The sequence below is a fragment of the Macaca fascicularis genome, chromosome X (assembly GCF_037993035.2).
Source record: "Macaca fascicularis isolate 582-1 chromosome X, T2T-MFA8v1.1".
Lineage (NCBI taxonomy): Eukaryota > Metazoa > Chordata > Mammalia > Primates > Cercopithecidae > Macaca > Macaca fascicularis.
In genome coordinates, this window is record NC_088395.1 from 2379599 (window position 1) to 2396489 (window position 16891).

Sequence of the window (16891 nt, forward strand, 5' to 3'; positions counted from 1 at the left end):
TTCTGTCATTCTTGGAATAGGACCTCTACCCTCTAGAGGACTTCCTGCTCTAAGCTAGCTGCTGGAACTCCAGACATCACATCATTATTCCAGGCAGGCCCGGCATGATGCAGAGAAAGTGAAAAGTGGGCTTGTTGGCCACCAGTCCCCCTCTTTTTTTTTTTTTTTTTTTGAGACGGAGTCTTGCTCTGTCGCCCAAGCTGGAGTGTAGTGGCCGGATCTCAGCTCACTGCAAGCTCCGCCTCCTGGGTTTTATGCCATTCTCCTGCCTCAGCCTCCCGAGTAGCTGGGACTATAGGCGCCCGCCACCACGTCCGGCTAGTTGTTGTTTTTTTTTTTTTTTTTTTTTTTTTTTTTTTTTTGTATTTTTTAGTAGAGACGGGGTTTCACCGTGTTAGCCAGGATGGTCTCAATCTCTTGACCTCGTGATCTGCCCGTCTCGGCCTCCCGAAGTGCTGGGATTACAGGCTTGAGTCACTGTGCCCGGCCATAGTCCCCCTCTTAAGGGACTCCTCAGAAGTTTCACCCAATAACTTTGGTTTACATTGATTTTATTAACTAGAACATAGATTTTTGGTTACACCTAACTGCAAAGGAGAATGAAGATATCGTCTTCCAGCCGTCACATTGCCAAAATCAGTAAATTCAAGGTCCCTTAATATAAAGGAAGAAAGAAAGGATATGGGATAAGCAACTGGAGTCTCACACATGCATGAGAAATGGATGGACGGACAGTGGACAGGGGCGTGTATGTAAATACTATATTAGTCTTCTCAGGCTGCCATAATAAAATAGCGTAGACTGGGTACTTAAACAAAAGGAATTGATTTTCTCACAGTTCTGGAGACTGGGAAGTCCAAGATCAAGGAACTGGTTGGTTCAGTTCCTGGCGAGGGCTCTCTTCTTGGTTTGCTGTGTTCTCACATGGCGGAGACACAGAGCAGGCAAGTCCTCTGGTATCTCTTCTCATAAAGGCGCTAACTTTACTGCCTAGGGTCCTAACTTTACGATTTCATTTCACCTTAATTATTTCCTTGCTGCAAGTACAGACACATGGGGAACAGAACGTCAACACAGGAATTTGGAGAGCAGACAGCACCCTGCCCATGGCACGTGTAAGCATGCATACTGAATGTGTGTGTGCATGTGTGTGAATGGAACGATTGGAAACCTCATTCATAGCACATATATGCATGTATACCGTGTGTGTGCATGTGTGTCTGTATGGAAAGATAGGAAACCTCATTATCTAAATGCCTAGCCTTTTGGGGGAGCTACGTTTTGTTGTGTATGCATTCAATTGAGTAATTTAGCTTCTCAAAGGCTGCCTCTCTGTTGGGCTCTCTGCCAGGTGCTGAGGTACAAACAAAGATGTGACTGCTCCACAGCTTATTGGGAGGCTCAGATAAACACGAATAAATCTAAATAAACACACATAAATTAAGGGCTATTAAAATAAACACTTGCTGCTCCCAGAAGCAGAGCCACAGCTGTTTGATTCTACTGCTGTATCCCACAGAGCAGATACTCAAAAAGCTTTGTGGAGGCCGGGCATGGTGGCTCCTCCCTGTAATCCTAGGACTTGGGGAGGGCTGAGACTGGGGGATTGCTTGAGGCCAGGAGTTTGAGACCAACCTGGGCAATATAGTGAGAGCCCATCTCTAAAATAAAATAACCTGGGCATGGTGGTGCAGTCCTGTGGTCCCAGCTACTCAAGAGGCTGAGGTCAGAGGATCACTTGGGCCCAGGAGTTTGAGACCAGCCTGGGTAACACAGAGAGACCCCATCTCTAAAATTATAAAATGAGCCGGACATGGTGGCACATTCCTGTGGTCCCAGATACTCGGGAGGCTGAGATGGTAGGATCTCTTGAGTCCAGGAGTTTGAGACCAGCCTGGGCAACAGAGAGAGACCTTGTCTCTACAAAAAATAAAAATAAGCAAAAATAAATAAAATATTTTTTAAAACGTGAAAAAGCTTTGTTGAATAACTGGGCATGTTGAGAAATCACCAAGAATAGAGCACTGTAGGAACCTGAGGAGAAAAAAACTGAGTTGGTGGTGCAGGAGCCAAGCAGTTAGGGGTACATGGAAGAAAATTGCGAGTGGGCTATACCCTGGCAAATGCAGCTAGACAAAAGATCTGATGCTACTCGTTCCCGAAGATCACATTCTTAAGCTCGAATGGGTGGCAGAGTTGACCTGACTCAGGGTAATGGTACAGGAATATACATGTGCATATATTTCATACTGCAAATGTATCGGTTTTGAATCTGACTCTCTAAGAATAATCTAGAGGCCGGATACGGTGGCTCCCACCTGTAATCCCAGCACTTTGGGAAGCCGAGGAGGGTGGATCACCTGAGGTCGGGAGTTCAAGACCAGCCTGACCAACATGGAGAAACCCTGTCTCTACTAAAAATACAAAATTAGCTGGGCATGGTGGTGCATGCCTGTAATCCCAGCTACTCGGGAGGCTGAGGCAGGGCAATCACTTGAACCCGGGAAGTGGAGGTTGCGGTGAGCTGAGATCACGCCATTGCACTCCAGCCTGGGCAACAAGAGCAAAACTCTGTCTAAAAAAAAAAAAAAAAAAAAAAAAAGCCGGGCATGGTGGCTCACACTTGTAATCCCAGCACTTTGGGAGGCCGAGGTGAGCAGATCACGAGGTCATGAGATCGAGACCACCTTGGCTAACACAGGGTGAAAACCCGTCTCTACTAAAAATACAAAAAATTAGCCGGGCGTGGTGGCAGGCACCTGTAGTCCCAGCTACTCGGGAGGCTGAGGCAGGAGAATGGTGTGAACCCAGGAGACAGAGCTTGCAGTGAACCAAGATCGCGCCACTTCTTTCCAGCCTGGGTGACAGAGTGAGACTCTGTCTCAAAAAAAAAAAAAAAAAAAAAAAAAAAAGATAATCTAGACATCAGGAGAACATCTGTTGGTCACAATTTGAGAGAACAGGGAGATAAGAATATCCAGCCACCTATCCATCTATTCATCCGTCTGTCCATCCATGCACCCACCCACCCATGTATTTATCCATCCATCCATCCATCCATCCATCCATCCATCCACTCACCCATCAATTAGCCCACGCATCCTATCTGAATTATGTCTGTGAGGTTCCTCCATAGTGAAATTATTCTTTTCCTAATTTTTTAATGTCATACACTTTGGAAGAAGTGGGGATTTGTGTCTACCTCCTTGATGGTTAGAGCAGCAGTCCCCAACCTTTTTGGTACCAGGGACCAGTTTCATGCAAGACAATTTTTCCATGGGACCAAGGGTGGGAGGGATGGTTTCAGGATGATTCAAGCACATGACATTGATTGTGCACTTTATTTCCATTATTATTATTATATTGTAATGTGTAATGAAATAATCCTACAATTCACCATAATGTAGAAACAATGGGAGCTTATATGAGCCCATTCTCGCACCGCTATGAAGAGCTACCTAAGACTAGGTAATTTATGAAGGAAAGAGGTTTAATTGAGGGGGGCGGTGCAAAACCATTCATGAAGGATCTGACCCCATGATCCAGTCACCTCCCACCAGGCCCCCACCTCCAACACTGGGGATTTCAGTTTGACGAGTTGGGCAGGGACACAGAGGCAAACTGTATCACCACCAGCACAGCACCTAGCATCTTGCCACTCAGAAAGAATGCCAACATTTCTCTCTAGACATATTTTCTTTTTCTTTTATTTATTTATCTTTTGAGACAGAGTCTCTCTCTGTTACCCAGGTCGGAGTGAAGAGGCACGATCTCGGCTCACTGCAACCTCTGCCTCCCAAGTTCAAGTGATTCTCGTGCCTCAGCCTCCAGAGTAGCTGAGATTACAGGCACTCACCACCACGCCCTGTAAATTTTTTCTGTAATTTTAGTAGAGATGGCGTTTCACCATGTTGGCCAGGCTGGTCTTGAACTTCTGACCTCAGGTGATCCACCCACCTCAGCTTCCCAAAGTGCTGTGATTACAGGTGTGAACCACCGTGCCCAGTCTAGACATATTGACATATTTCCTTGTTCTCTTTCTTTCTTTTTTTTTTGAGACAGAGTCTTTTTCTGTCACCCAGGCTGGAATGTAGTGGCGTGATCTTGGCTCACTGCAACCTCCACCTCCTGGGTTCAAGTGACTCTCCTGCCTCAATCTCCCAAGTAGCTGAGATTACAGGTGTGCACCACCACACCAGGCTAATTTTGTATTTTTAATAGGGACGGGGTTTCTCCATGTTGGTCAGGCTGGTCTCAAACTTCTGACCTCAGGTGATCCGCCCGCCTCAGCCTCCCGAAGTGCTGGGATTACAGGTGTGAGCCACCGTGCCCAGTCTAGACATATTTTCTTCAAGGATGCACTTATCATTGGAAATGGTTCCTTCTGACAACCCCCTGCCCTGATGCTTTCTTTTCTGTTCCATGGAGTTCCGTGTTCTGTGCAGCGTAGTTTGATTCTCAGTCCTCCTTTGAATTCTGCAGCTGTGTATTTAGACCCATTTCCCAGACCAGTAAACAAAGCCCCGTGGGCAAGAAACCACAGATCCCCCCTAGAAAGTGGGAGAAAAAGCCAGTCTGCAATAGTGTGTGCATGTATGTGTGTGCGTGCATGCACGTGTGTGTGCATGCACGTGCATGTGTGTGCATGAGGATGGAATATAATTATAACCCACGTGTGTGTGCAGTATAAAACATATAAAACTGGTTTGGAGAGCAGGGTATGAAAAGTCCAAAGTCAGAAGAACTAATCTTTGGCCGGGGGTGGTGGCTCACACCTGTAATACCAGCACTTTGGGAGGCCGAGGCTGGTGGATCACTTGAGGTCAGGAGTTCGAGACCAGCCTGGCCAACATGGTGAAATCCCATCTCTACTAAAAATACAAAAATTAGCCAGGCATGGTGATGAGCACCTGTAGCCACAGCTACTCAGGAGACTGAGGCACAAGGAGTGCTTGAACCTGGGAGGCGGAGGTTGCAGTGAGCTGAGATCGCACCACTGCACTCCAGCCTGGACGACAGAGTGACACTTGGTCTCAATAAATAAATAAACAGAAGAAGAACTAATTCTTAAAAATTAAAGACACATGGAAGGTTTCCGCAGGAGGCCGGGAGCTACCAAGGGTTAGGTTGAAAGGTGCAGCGTGGCCACTTGGGTCCCTTGGAAATGGTCAGAACGTCGTTATTTCTTGGGGTTCCACTGGTGAAATAAATGGGAAACATGGAGACTGCCCCAGCGGTGAGTTCCCCATCCCTTCCTCAGCCTAGCTTGTGGCCTTCAAAAGATGCTTCCCATGGCACCTGGACACAATTCAGAAGACTTTTTCAATTAATTTAATTTTCGTTCTGGAGGTTACAGCCTCTTGGTGCCAGTTCCAGAGTGTCTGCAGAATATTATGGAAATTCGTATTTGGAGCCAAAGAATGGTAGCGTTAAAAAAAAAAAAAAGAAAGAAAAAAGGCAAAAGGCATCTAACTAAATGAATTAGAAACAGAAGTCTTCCAAATGCTTATCTGTGTGAACGCAAAGAAAAAGCCTCAAAGCCTGGCCTTCAGAAGCTGATGTTGCGTCTTTATTATGGCTGGCAAGAGTGACCTGCGCCCTCCCTGAAAGGCAGCCAGAGTCTAGACTCTACTGGAACATAATGGACGGTCAGAGGAGGGAAGCTTCACCTGCACTGCAGTGCCGTCCAAATGTCAGAGGCTGGAGATTGTCCAGGGTAGGGCCTTTCTTTTGGAGGTAATGGGGGGGGAAGCAGGAAGTTCACAGGGAGAGGGGTCTCTGGAGTATGAGACGGCAGAAAGACCCTGCTTTCTTTGCATCTCTGCTTCATCCCAAGTCGGACTTGCCTCAGGGTGCCAAAATGCCCAGGCAGCTCCAGCATCCCCTTTCTCCTCAAAAGGAGCCCCCAGGGTCCTCCTGCTTACCCTGACCTAGGGTCCACACCCTCCCTCGATCCCAGCCCAGGACTGTGGCCAGGGAAAAAGAAAGTGCTAATTGGTAGAGTCAATGCCACATGGGGAGGTCGGGGGAGAGGTGCAGGAGAAAATACCACGGAAGGAGCTCTGGTTGGGTAATTCATCGGGATTCACTCCAAGAGGTAACACTTTAAAGATGGTGTTCCCATGAAGAATGATTACATTTTCCTCATGCCTCTAAAGTGCAATTATGTTGCTGGGGTTTTGCTGGCTGAAAAGAAAACAAAAAAGAAAAGAAAAAACCTTCCGGTGTGCAAGCTCACCCTGTTACTTCTGAAGATATGCATCACTCACACCACCTGGGGCACAGGCCCAGCCCCTCTAGCCTTGCAGGTTTCTGACCTAGGGGTGCAGATGACCTAGGGAGGGGTGGGTATGGCCACAGGCAGGGGACAGCTCAAGACCATTTGACCCAGCAAGCCCATTACTGGGTATATACCCAAAGGATTACAAATCATTCTACTATAAAGACACATGCATACGTACGTTTATTGCAGCACTAGTCACAGCAGCAAAGACTTGGAACCAACCCAAGTGTCCATCAATAATAGACTGGATAAAGAAAATGTGGCACATAGACACCATGGAATACTATGCAGCCATAAAAAAGGATCAGTTAATGTCCTTTGCAGGGACATGGATGAAGCTGGAAACCATCCTTCTCAGCAAACTATCACAAGAACAGAAAACCAAACACCACATGTTCTCACTCAGAAGTGGGAAAGCACATGGACACAGGGAGGGGAGCATCACACACCGGTGCCTGTTGGTGGCGGGGGGGGGGGGGCTAGGGGAGGGACAGCATTAGGAGAAATACCTAATGTAGATGATGGTTGATGGGTTCAGCAAACCACCATGGCACGTGTATACCTATGGAACAAACCTGCACGTTCTGCACATGTGCCTGCCCCAGAACTTAAAGTATAATAATAATAATAATAATAATAATAATAAAAAGACAGTTGTTATCTCAGAGCCCCTGACTCAGCTGGCCAGGCAGCAAGTCTGCCAGCCCAGGAATGGGCCAATAGATGAGGCAGGGTTTTGTAAACCAAAAATAAAATTCTTTGGGAGGCTGAGGTGGGCGGATCACTTGAGGTCAGGAGTTCCAGACTAGCCTAGCCAACATGGTGAAACCCCGTCTCTACTAAAAATACAAAACTTAACCAGGTGTGGTAGCAGGTGCCTGTAGTCCCAGCTACTCAGGAGGCTGAGGCAGGAGAATCGCTTGAACCTGGGAGGTGGAGGTTGCAGTGAGTTGAGATGGCGCCACAGCACTCTAGCCTGGCCGACAGAGTTAGACTCCGTCTCAAAAACTCAATAAATTAATACAATAAAATAAAATCCTAAGCCCCCCACCTCCCCACCTTCAAAACATCTGAATGGACTTCCTCCTCGGCCAGAGCTTTTTAAAAATTTAACCTCAGAGACTGTTTCAGGCCGTGATGCGAAGCAGGGGTCGAACATGCCTCATGATGCCTCTCCGGGGTTAACATCCACACAGGCTTTAAGTCTGAGAAGAAACATTTTACAACCTCTTCTCTCTGACCCTAGCACCCAAAGGCTCCTGTTCAAATAAGAACTTGATTCTTCACAATTCTTTATCTTAACCCAGACATTCTTTTCTATTGATCCCAGGACTTTAAAGAAACTCAAGCAATTGCCAATCAGAAAATTCTAAAATCTACCTGTAAGCTGGAAGCCTCCTGCTTTAAGTTGTCCCGCCTTTCTGGACAAAACCAATGTGTCTTACATTTCATTGATGCCTCACGCCTCCCTAAAACGTATAAAACCAAGCTACACCCCGACCACGTTGGGCACACGTTCTCAGGACCTCCTGAGGGCTGTGTCACAGGCCATGGTCACTCATATTTGGCTCAGATTAAATCTCTTCAAGTATTTTAGAGTTGGACTCCTTTTTCTTTTCTTTTTTTTCTTTTTCTTTTCTTTTCTTTTTTTTTTTTTTTTTTTTGAGACGGAGTCTCGCTCTGTCACCCAGGCAGGAGTGACAGAGTGCAGTGGCCTGATCTTGGCTCACTACAACCTCCACCTCCCGGGTTCAAGCGATTCTCCTGCCTCAGCCTCCTGAGTAGCTGGGACTACAGGTGCCCGCCACCACATGCGTCTAATTTTGTATTGTAGAAGACAGGGTTTCACCTTGTTGGTCAGGCTGGTCTCCAACTCGACCTCAGGTGATCTGCCTGCCTCGGTCTACCAAAGTGCTGGGATTACAGGCGTGAGCCACTACGCTGGGCCTAGTTTGACTCTTTTCGTGGACAGTTGGAAACGTGGAATGCAAGAATATTCAGGGTTATTTGTCAGGCTGCAAAGTTGTTCCACCACCCTACAGGAAAATGGATACAATTTTTTTTTTTTTTTTTTTTTTTTGAGACGGAGTCTTGCTCTGTCGCCCAGGCTGGAGTGCAGTGGCCTGATCTCGGCTCACTACAAGCTCCGCCTCCCGGGTTCACGCCATTCTCCTGCCTCAGCCTCCCGAGTAGCTGGGACTACAGGCGCCCGCCACCTCGCCCGGCTAGTTTTTTGTATTTTTTAGTAGAGACGGGGTTTCACTGTGTTAGCCAGGATGGTCTCGATCTCCCGACCTCATGATCCGCCCGTCTCGGCCTCCCAAAGTGCTGGGATTACAGGCTTGAGCCACCGCGCCCGGCCGAAAATGGATACAATTTTAGGCTTGGGTGTTAACAAAAAACATATAGTTAGTGTGGGAAGGGCGACAACTGCACTGCAGCTGTGGCCGGTGGTGCGGGAGGGTCTCTAACCTCGAAGCCCACTTCGGAAGGCGAGTCGCCCGTGACCAGGACTAGGGCCTAGGCACCCCAGATAGGAGAAGGGACCTCGTTCCCTATTGTTCCCCACTAACCCCCATGACCAGGAGTCCCCACTCCCAGCCTCGTCCTGGGGATTCTGGGGAGAAACTGCCCCAGCGCAGAGGCTCCTCCAAGGGTCGTCCTTGGTCCCGCGCAAAGGGGGCGTCCGCCACCCTCCCGGCTGCGCACCCCCAGCTCCCCAGCTCGGACGCTTTAGAAAGGACATGAGGCGGGGGTTGCCCGTGGAGCGGGGGCCACGCTTCCTGAGCAGGGAGGGGATTGCCCTTTGCTCCCCTTGGGGAACTCCCTGAGGTGAGCATCTGGGAGGGGCCCCCATAATTTTCCCAGCAGGGGAGCCGGGAGAGTTTCCTTTGCTCCCATTGCAGAGCAGGGGAGGGTCCCTGTTAGGGGCAGAGAAGGGGCGCAGGGGCGAGTAGGGAGAGTGGGGCCACACATTTCCACTAAGGGCGGTAGTTTCGTGTCGCTACAGTTAGAGGCGTGCATTTAGGAGGCTGTAGACAGGGAGCGACCCGCACTTTCCCGAGCAGGGGAGCTGCTGGGAAAGTTTATTTTGCTCCCACTGGAGACCAGGGGGTGAGGGGGTCCTTGTTAAAGGGAAGGGGAAGTGGCTGCACGGGCGAGCGGGGAAGGGGGAGCTCTGTGTTTCCAAGAAGGGCGGCAGTTTTATGCCACTACAGTTAAGAGCTGCCCTGGGGCGTGCATTCAGGGGGCTGTAATCTGGAAAGGACCCGCACTTTCCCGAGAATGTTGTAGTCCACTTTGCTCCGGGTCGGCGCCGCCCTGGCTACGGCCTTGTGGGTGGGGGAGGGGGCGTGAGCAGCTTCTCGAAAAGGGAGGGGGGGTGTCCCGTGCTCCCCTCGGTGCTGCCTGGGGCCATCCCCTCCCGCCTCCCCGTTCTGTCCCCTCCCCAGGCCCGGCGTTCCCGCCCCTTCTGTGCGCGCGTGGAGGCCGGGGCGAGGCGGGGCGGGCGCAGCCGGGGCTGAGCTTGCAGGGCCGCTCCCCTCACCCGCCCCCTTCAAGTACTCCTCGGGCTTCGCACCACCCGGCCCGTGGGGGAGTATCCGTCCCGCCGCCTTCGCCCACTCGCTGCATTCGGGGACAGTCCCTGCGCGCTCTGGGCGCACCATGGCCCGCGGGGCTGCGCTGGCGCTGCTGCTCTTCGGCCTGCTGGGTGCTCTGGTCGCCGCCCCGGGTGAGCGAGCGGAGGGATCCGGGTGGCGGGACGCAGAGGGCGCGGACCGGGCCTGGGGATCCGCTTGGGATGCGGGGTTGCGGGGACACCCGCACCCTCCTCCCTGCCTAGCGGGACGTGCTGTGCCCGCGGGGGCCCAGGCCCGGAGGAGGCCCCCACTTTCTCCCCAACGCTTTTCCTGGAGCCATTTCACAGAGAAAAGTCAGCGTTTGTTGTCGGAGTTGTAAACTCTTAAATTTGGGGGGGCCTTGGGAGAGGTGGCATACGATTCTTCCCAATCTAGGGGACTTTCTTCCGGATCTCTGCCCCTTTGGATAAGCCCCTCACCCCACCCCGTTATCTCCCCGCAGGGTTTGGGGACCTGCGTCTTTAGGCCGCGCGCGGAAGCCGCCCTGGAGTTGCCTGTCAGAGCCACGCCCTGCGTCCCGGGCCTAAATTTGGAATCGCTGGGAGCCGGAGACCCGGGTGGTGGGGGGAAGGGAAGGAAAAGTTAGAAAAACACTTTGAGCCCTGAATATGTTCCAAAATACTGTGGATGCAGGCTCTGGGCATTTCAGCGCGTGTGCGCCAGGCAACACGGGGCGCCGAAAGAAACGTGTGCTTACCAAATTGTCCATCTGTAGCGGGGGAGAATTCGGGAAACAAAAAGTATCCAGGGAAGAGCGAGCCACGGTCACCCTCCCACGCACGGCCTAAACCGGGCCTATTTCTAATTGTTACTCGAATCATGTTTTTCTGTTTCCCTCCCTTTGAAAGGGAAACGGGACCCTGCTGGATGTGGTGTGTTATCAATTCTTTTTTCCAGTGGCCAGTGCATTTTTGCTTTTAAGTAGGCAGGCTTTTAAGTAGACCGGCTTGCAGGTGGTGTAGACTTCAGGACCGGCCTTATCAGGGTTGGACATATTTAGGAAGGAGAGGCGGGAACGCCCAGCCCTGGGGAGGACAGAGGCGGCCCGGTTTGTGTTGAGGGGATCTAGCTCAGCCTGGAGCTGTGGTGACTAGACCGGGTCTGTATTTTTAGGGAGGAGTTGCTAATGGGTTTACACCCTGTTTAAAGGGGTCCCGGGTATCCTAGAAATTGTGGTTTCACTCGGTAGAGGTTAGAGATAACGAAGCCTGCTCTGTAGAGGAAAACTGGGAGGATTTTCCAGCCTGCAGGGGAGGTTCCAAGCAGAGCTTCCTGTTTCTCCCTTTTCTTCCTAAATGGCCTTCCTTCTTGCCGGCAAGCTGCCACCACGAACGGGATGGCTCTGTAGGGTTTTATCAGCTGCATTTATTCCCAAGGCACCCTTTAGATGAAAGGGTTTTTTCTTGTCTCTCTGCGAATGCATTTCTTCATCCTTCATGTGTTCCTTCCTTTCTTTGCATCTACTGTGTGCTTGGGGTCAGGGAAAAATATATCCAAGGGAGTTGTGGTGGCCTAAGAATTCAGTTTCCTGGAGAACAGAGGCATCTGAACAGGCAGATGGGAGACAGGGCGACAGGCAACATTATAGTTCCATCACAGAATAACTCCGGGGTTCCCAGTGGTCAGTCTTGGTGAGGGGCTGGGCTACGTTTTGAAGCCCTGGGGACAGTTTTGCCGGCTGGTCTGGCATTCCAGGTCATTGGAGGAGAGTGGGTGGAAAGCCTTATATTCTCTGAGCCCCAAACAAGTCGTTGCACAGTTTTTTTGTTTGTTTTTGTTTTGTTTTGTTTTTTGAGACGGAGTCTCTGTCGCCAGGCTGGAGTGCAGTGGCGCGATGTCGGCTCACTGCGTTGCACAGTTTTTAAACCCATGGCAGTGTTCATCTGGAACTCCTGATTTTGGAGGCATACTGGGCTTAGGAACTCCAAGCTGCTGATGTTTGAGTAAAGGGAAGCGTAGCTGTCTATGGGGTGGGTGGGTAGGGAAGGGCAGTGGGACAGGGGGATAACAGGGGCCAATCTGTCCTTCAATTGCAGAGGAAGGCCTGGCCGTCGGCACTGATGGATCTCCCTGAGGGACCCTTCTCACCTCGTCTTTCCAGTCTGACCCTGCTAGAGATGGAGACAGAAACAGCCTGTCCCAGTAATATTAATACACATGTTGTTTCATTAGGAAAGTTGACTTTTGAGTTGATGATGCTCAGAACACACTTTCCTATCGAGCGATATGCATCAGGTGCACAACCCCGTTGAGCCTGGAGTAGGTTCTCACACTGGTGCTGATAGCCCTGGCCTGATCTCAGAGGGTTGGGGACCCTGTGTTCCTTGGTGTCTTCATAAATTCTCAGGGGTACAGGTGGGATGTGGTGAGGGGTGGATGGAAGTGTATAGAGGAAAAGAGGAGGCTTCAGCTTTGTAGAGAGCAGGACGTCCCCACAGGGCGACGCTGGCCCGGAGGAGACACTTTGTGATGGTTGCAGACATTTTTGGTTGCCACCCTGGGGTGGGACCTCCTACCATCCTGCAATGGGTGGGGCAGCTTAGGGAAGCTGCTCAGAATCTTTCAAGGGCCAGAACGGCCCCCAGCACAAAGAATTCATCTAGTCCCAAATGCCAATAGTGTTGAAGGTGGAAAACCTTGAGGAGGGCTTGGGAGTTGTATGTATGCGCTGATTCAGGGCTGCCCCGTCCCAGACAGTAGAGCAGCGCACATCCAATGCATCCGTGCTCTCCAGCAAAGGCTGATTTCCACCCCCCGGCAAAGGCACAGCGGCCTGTGCAGTTTGAAAAACTCCAAACACCCACGGAACTGCCATCTCTTGAACAATACCAGGCCTCTTCAGGATTCCTTCACCCCAGTGGAGCAAGCGTGGGCTTCGTTTTTTTACTCTCCAGAGCTCTTGTCTCCTGCCCGTGTGGGTGTGTGGGGAAGTTATTAGGAGAATGTTTCTGGGCAGAGGAAGTGGGTTTTATCATCCCGCGAGTTTGCCTTGATTTTCCACCAGCATGTTTGGCTCTGATAAAAGTTGATTGCTTTGCATTTAACTCCCTACTAAAGGCCGGGCATGGTGATTCAGGCCTGTAATCCCAGCACTGTGGGAGGCCAAGGCCTGTGGATCACATGAAGCTAAGAGTTCGAGACCAGCCTGACCAACATGGCAAAACCCCGACTCTATTAAAAATACAAAAATTACCTGGGTGTGGTGGTGAGCTCCTATAATCCCAGCTACTCAGGAGGCTGAGGCAGGAAAATCACTTCAGCCCAGGAAGCAGAGGTTGCCATGATGTGAGCTGAAATCTTGTCGCTGCACTACAGCCTCAGTGACAGAGACTCAGTCTTAAAGAAAAAAACAAAGAAAACTTCCTGCTTTAGCTCTTTCTCCTTTCTTCTGTGTATGAGACACTGTTCAAATACAAATACATGTCTTTACACTGTGGAGATATTCAAGTAAATGATTGTTTGTCTGGAAATCACTTTTCTTCCGGAAGGTTGTGTGGTGGGTACATGCTGTCATTGAGAAAAAAATGCAGCTCATACAACACTTCTCCCAATTCAGCATTTAGGAATCATGGCGGGATTTCATGGATACTGTCTGTCTGGAATGTTTTCAGACTTAGATATCTTCCCCCAGAGAGATAGACGTCTCAGTAGCCACATGGGCCTTGTGCTGGTTTTCAGTCCTGCTGAAAATTTTCTAATTACTCTTGTTACTTTAGGGGAAAAGAATTACATGTCCTTTGTGATTTATAGACACAGTAAGAAATAAGACCCATGTGTCTTTAGGGGTGTGAAGGAGGAAAGGTCTTTTTTTTTTTTTTTTTTTGAGATGGAATTTTCCTCTGTTGCCCAGGCTGGAGTACAGTGGCACGATCTCAGCTCATGGCAACCTCTCCATCTCAGGTTCAAGTGATTCTCCTGTCTCAGCCTCCCAGTTAGCTGGGACTACAGGTATGCGCCACCATGTCTGGCTAATTTTTGTATATTTAGTAGAGATGGGGTTTTGCTATGTTGACCAGGCTGAAAAGTATTTTTTTGAGGTGGGGTCTCATTCTGTTGTCCAGACTGGAGTGCGGGGGTGCGATCAGGGCTCACTGCAGCCTCTACCTCCTGGGCTCAAGCAGTCTTTCCACCTCAGCCTCTGCAGTAGCTGGGACTGCAGGCACATACCACTGTGCCTGACCACTTTTAAATTTTTTTGTAGAGACAGGGTCTTGCTATGTTGCCCAGACTGAAGAAAATATATATATTTTTTTGGAGACAGAGTCTTGCTCTGTCACCCAGGCTGGAGTACAATGGCAGGATCTCGGCTCACTGCAGCCTCTGCCTCCCGTGCTCAGGCAATTCTCCTGTGTCAACCACCTGAATAGCTGGGAGTACAGGCACATGTCACCATACCTGGCTATTTTTTGTACTTTTCGTAGAGGCAGGGTTTCACCATGTTGGCCAGGCTGGCCTCGAACTCCTGGCCTCAAGTGATCTGCCCACCTTGGCCTCCCAAAGTGCTGGGATTACAGGCGTGAGCCACCTGAAAAATCATTTAAAAAATCAACTGTCCTGCGTTCTTACTTGGAAGGGACTCCTGTAACCAAAGACGGGAAGAACAAACCAAACTTTATTAACATGCATTTTTCATTGATACACCTAGAAATGGGTAGTTTTCAAGGAGGTGGCTTGGATTCTAGCTGCTCTAGCATCCTCAACAAAGAACAGTCCATTTTTAGAGAACTGGCAGAGAAAGACAAAAGACTTTGAGTCTTCAGGGGCAGCAACTAAATAGCAGAGAAAGGCTGGTTAGTGAAGCTTGTTCATTCCGAATCCTGTGGTTCCGAGTCCAGGCCCATGAGGATTTTCCGCTGTCTTCTGTGGTTCACCTTTGTCCTCCCAGTTGGGGAGGTGGGGTTCGGATTGCTTGTGAATGTGGTCTCATCATTGCTGGTATAGCTTCAGGCTGCAGGCTGTCCAGGGCTTGAGGATTTGCTGATACTCTTTTTTTTTTTTTTTTGAGATGAAGTCTCGCTCTTGTCCCCCAGGCTGGAGTGCAATGGTGCGATCTTGGCTCACTGCAACCTTCGCCTCCTGGGTTTGAGCAATTCTCCTGCCTCAGCCTCCTGAGTAGCTGGGATTACAGGTGCCCACCACCATGCCTGGCTAATTTTTGTATTTTTAGTAGAGACGGGGTTTCACCATCTTGGCCAGGCTGGTCTCGAACTCCTGACCTCAGGTGATCCACCCACCTCGGCCTGCCAGAGTGTGTTCTTTTTTGATTTATCCCAGTCTCTTGTCTGAAACATGGTAGCTCACCAAAATTTCTACTCCCGTTTGTCCAACTGATAGTATCTTTTCACATCTCTAGAGACCAGAACGACTTCCTCTTCTTGAATTTCCTGTTCAGTATTCTTTCTTGGCTTGGTTCCTTGGTGAGTTTTGAGGAGATGGTGCATGGGTGTGTTTTTCAGCTTTGTTTTAGTATGACTCAGGGTTGCCACCACGCCTTGTACGGTCTCCTAGTCATAGTATTAAAATTTCCCCTGAGCAGGAAACCAGAAACTTCCTTTCTTCTCCCCCAGAGTCAGATTCAAACCAGTGTTTCTCAAGTGGGCTATGAAAGTAGCATGCAGCCACCCGCCTGACAGAGAAGAAAATTCAACAGAGGAGAGGATAAAACGCCCACAGGGTGCATGGAAAGCCTTGCTAAAGAAGCCACATGGGCAAAGCTTTTGTTCCGCTCCCTCTGCCCTGGTGGACTGGGCTGGGCTGAGATATAATACATGTTCGTCATTGTGGACGGCAGTTGGATGGGTCTGAAAGCGATTGCAAACCCCTTTAATTCGCTTTGATTTCTCAGCTGAGTGGTGTCATGGGCTGGGGTGGGTCCCCTGTTTTTGAGAAGCACTCGAAGGACTCTGATTTTCTGCAGCTTTTCGGGGAGCAAAGCTGTTGCTCCAAGAGCGCTCTTTAAAAGCTGACAATAATGTATTTGGTTGAACTAACAGCCCTTCTTGAGGAGGCAGCAGACTGGCCAGAGCTGTTACATTCCAGGGGTTCTGCAGGCATTACTCATCAGAGGCACCTGAGCCTGGAGAGCCTGACTCTTGTTTGTTTCTGCTTTGCCTGACCCTGCAAAATTATTGTCCCAATGCACCCTGGCAAGCATTGATCCACGAGGGCATGCTGAGCAGAAGGAGCTTTCGTTTCTGCAGGAACACGATGGACTGGAATGATGACAAGAATAAACACACTGCATTGTCTTTTAGGGCCAATGGACTTACAATTAGGCGTACAGATGTTATAACTACCGCCAGAAGCCAAATATTGCCAGTCGGCGTCTTCCGCTGCTGTTGCTAGCTATCTTCTTCTGGGGGAAATGGGTTGGGTTCTAAATATGAATTCACATAGGGCTGTCTTCGATGAATTCAGCACAAAATAGTCTCAGCAATTGAAGGGACACACTCAGAGAGAAGTGTTAGGCATTTAATAGAATAGCAGGACAGGGAAGGGTTTGGATCTGGGCAAGCAGGAGATGGGTGTGAACACCTGACTTTCGAGACCCTGCCGAGGTGACCTTGAAGGTAGAGGCCCTCTATGTTGATATCTTTACTCAAGAGGCTGTGGTCCTTTGGTGCTAACATAGCATCCAATAGACAGACAAGATGGACAGCTATAGCCACCTATGGGAAGCGGTTTCTACTCTTAAACTACAAGCCCCTAGACACTCATCATATCATAAACATATCACTGGGCAGTGGCTTGCAATCTTTTTTCTTTTCTTTATTTTTTAGACTTGCCCAGGCCGGAGTGCAGTGGCACGATTGTAGCTCACTGTAGCCTTGACCTCCTGGGTGCAGGTGCATCTCTCACCTCAGCCTTCCGAGGAGCTGGACCACAGGCATGTGCCACCCTCAGCTCATTTTAAAAATCTTTTTGTAGAATCGGGGTCTCACTATGTTGCCCAGGCTGGTCTTGAACT

The 16891-nt window shown here is 49.7% G+C and overlaps 1 protein-coding gene across 1 annotated transcript in view; it reads left to right on the forward strand.

Moving 5' to 3' along the window:
• The first annotated feature begins 3412 nt into the window (after positions 1 to 3412).
• The window catches only part of CD99 (CD99 molecule (Xg blood group)), a 54769-nt gene continuing 41290 nt past the window's right edge, over positions 3413 to 16891 (forward strand). Inside the window, exons 1-2 of the mRNA XM_074030205.1 lie at positions 3413 to 3468; positions 9736 to 10016. Of these exons, the coding sequence (XP_073886306.1) occupies positions 3413 to 3468; positions 9736 to 10016 (337 nt within the window). The remainder of the gene's footprint in view (positions 3469 to 9735; positions 10017 to 16891) is intronic.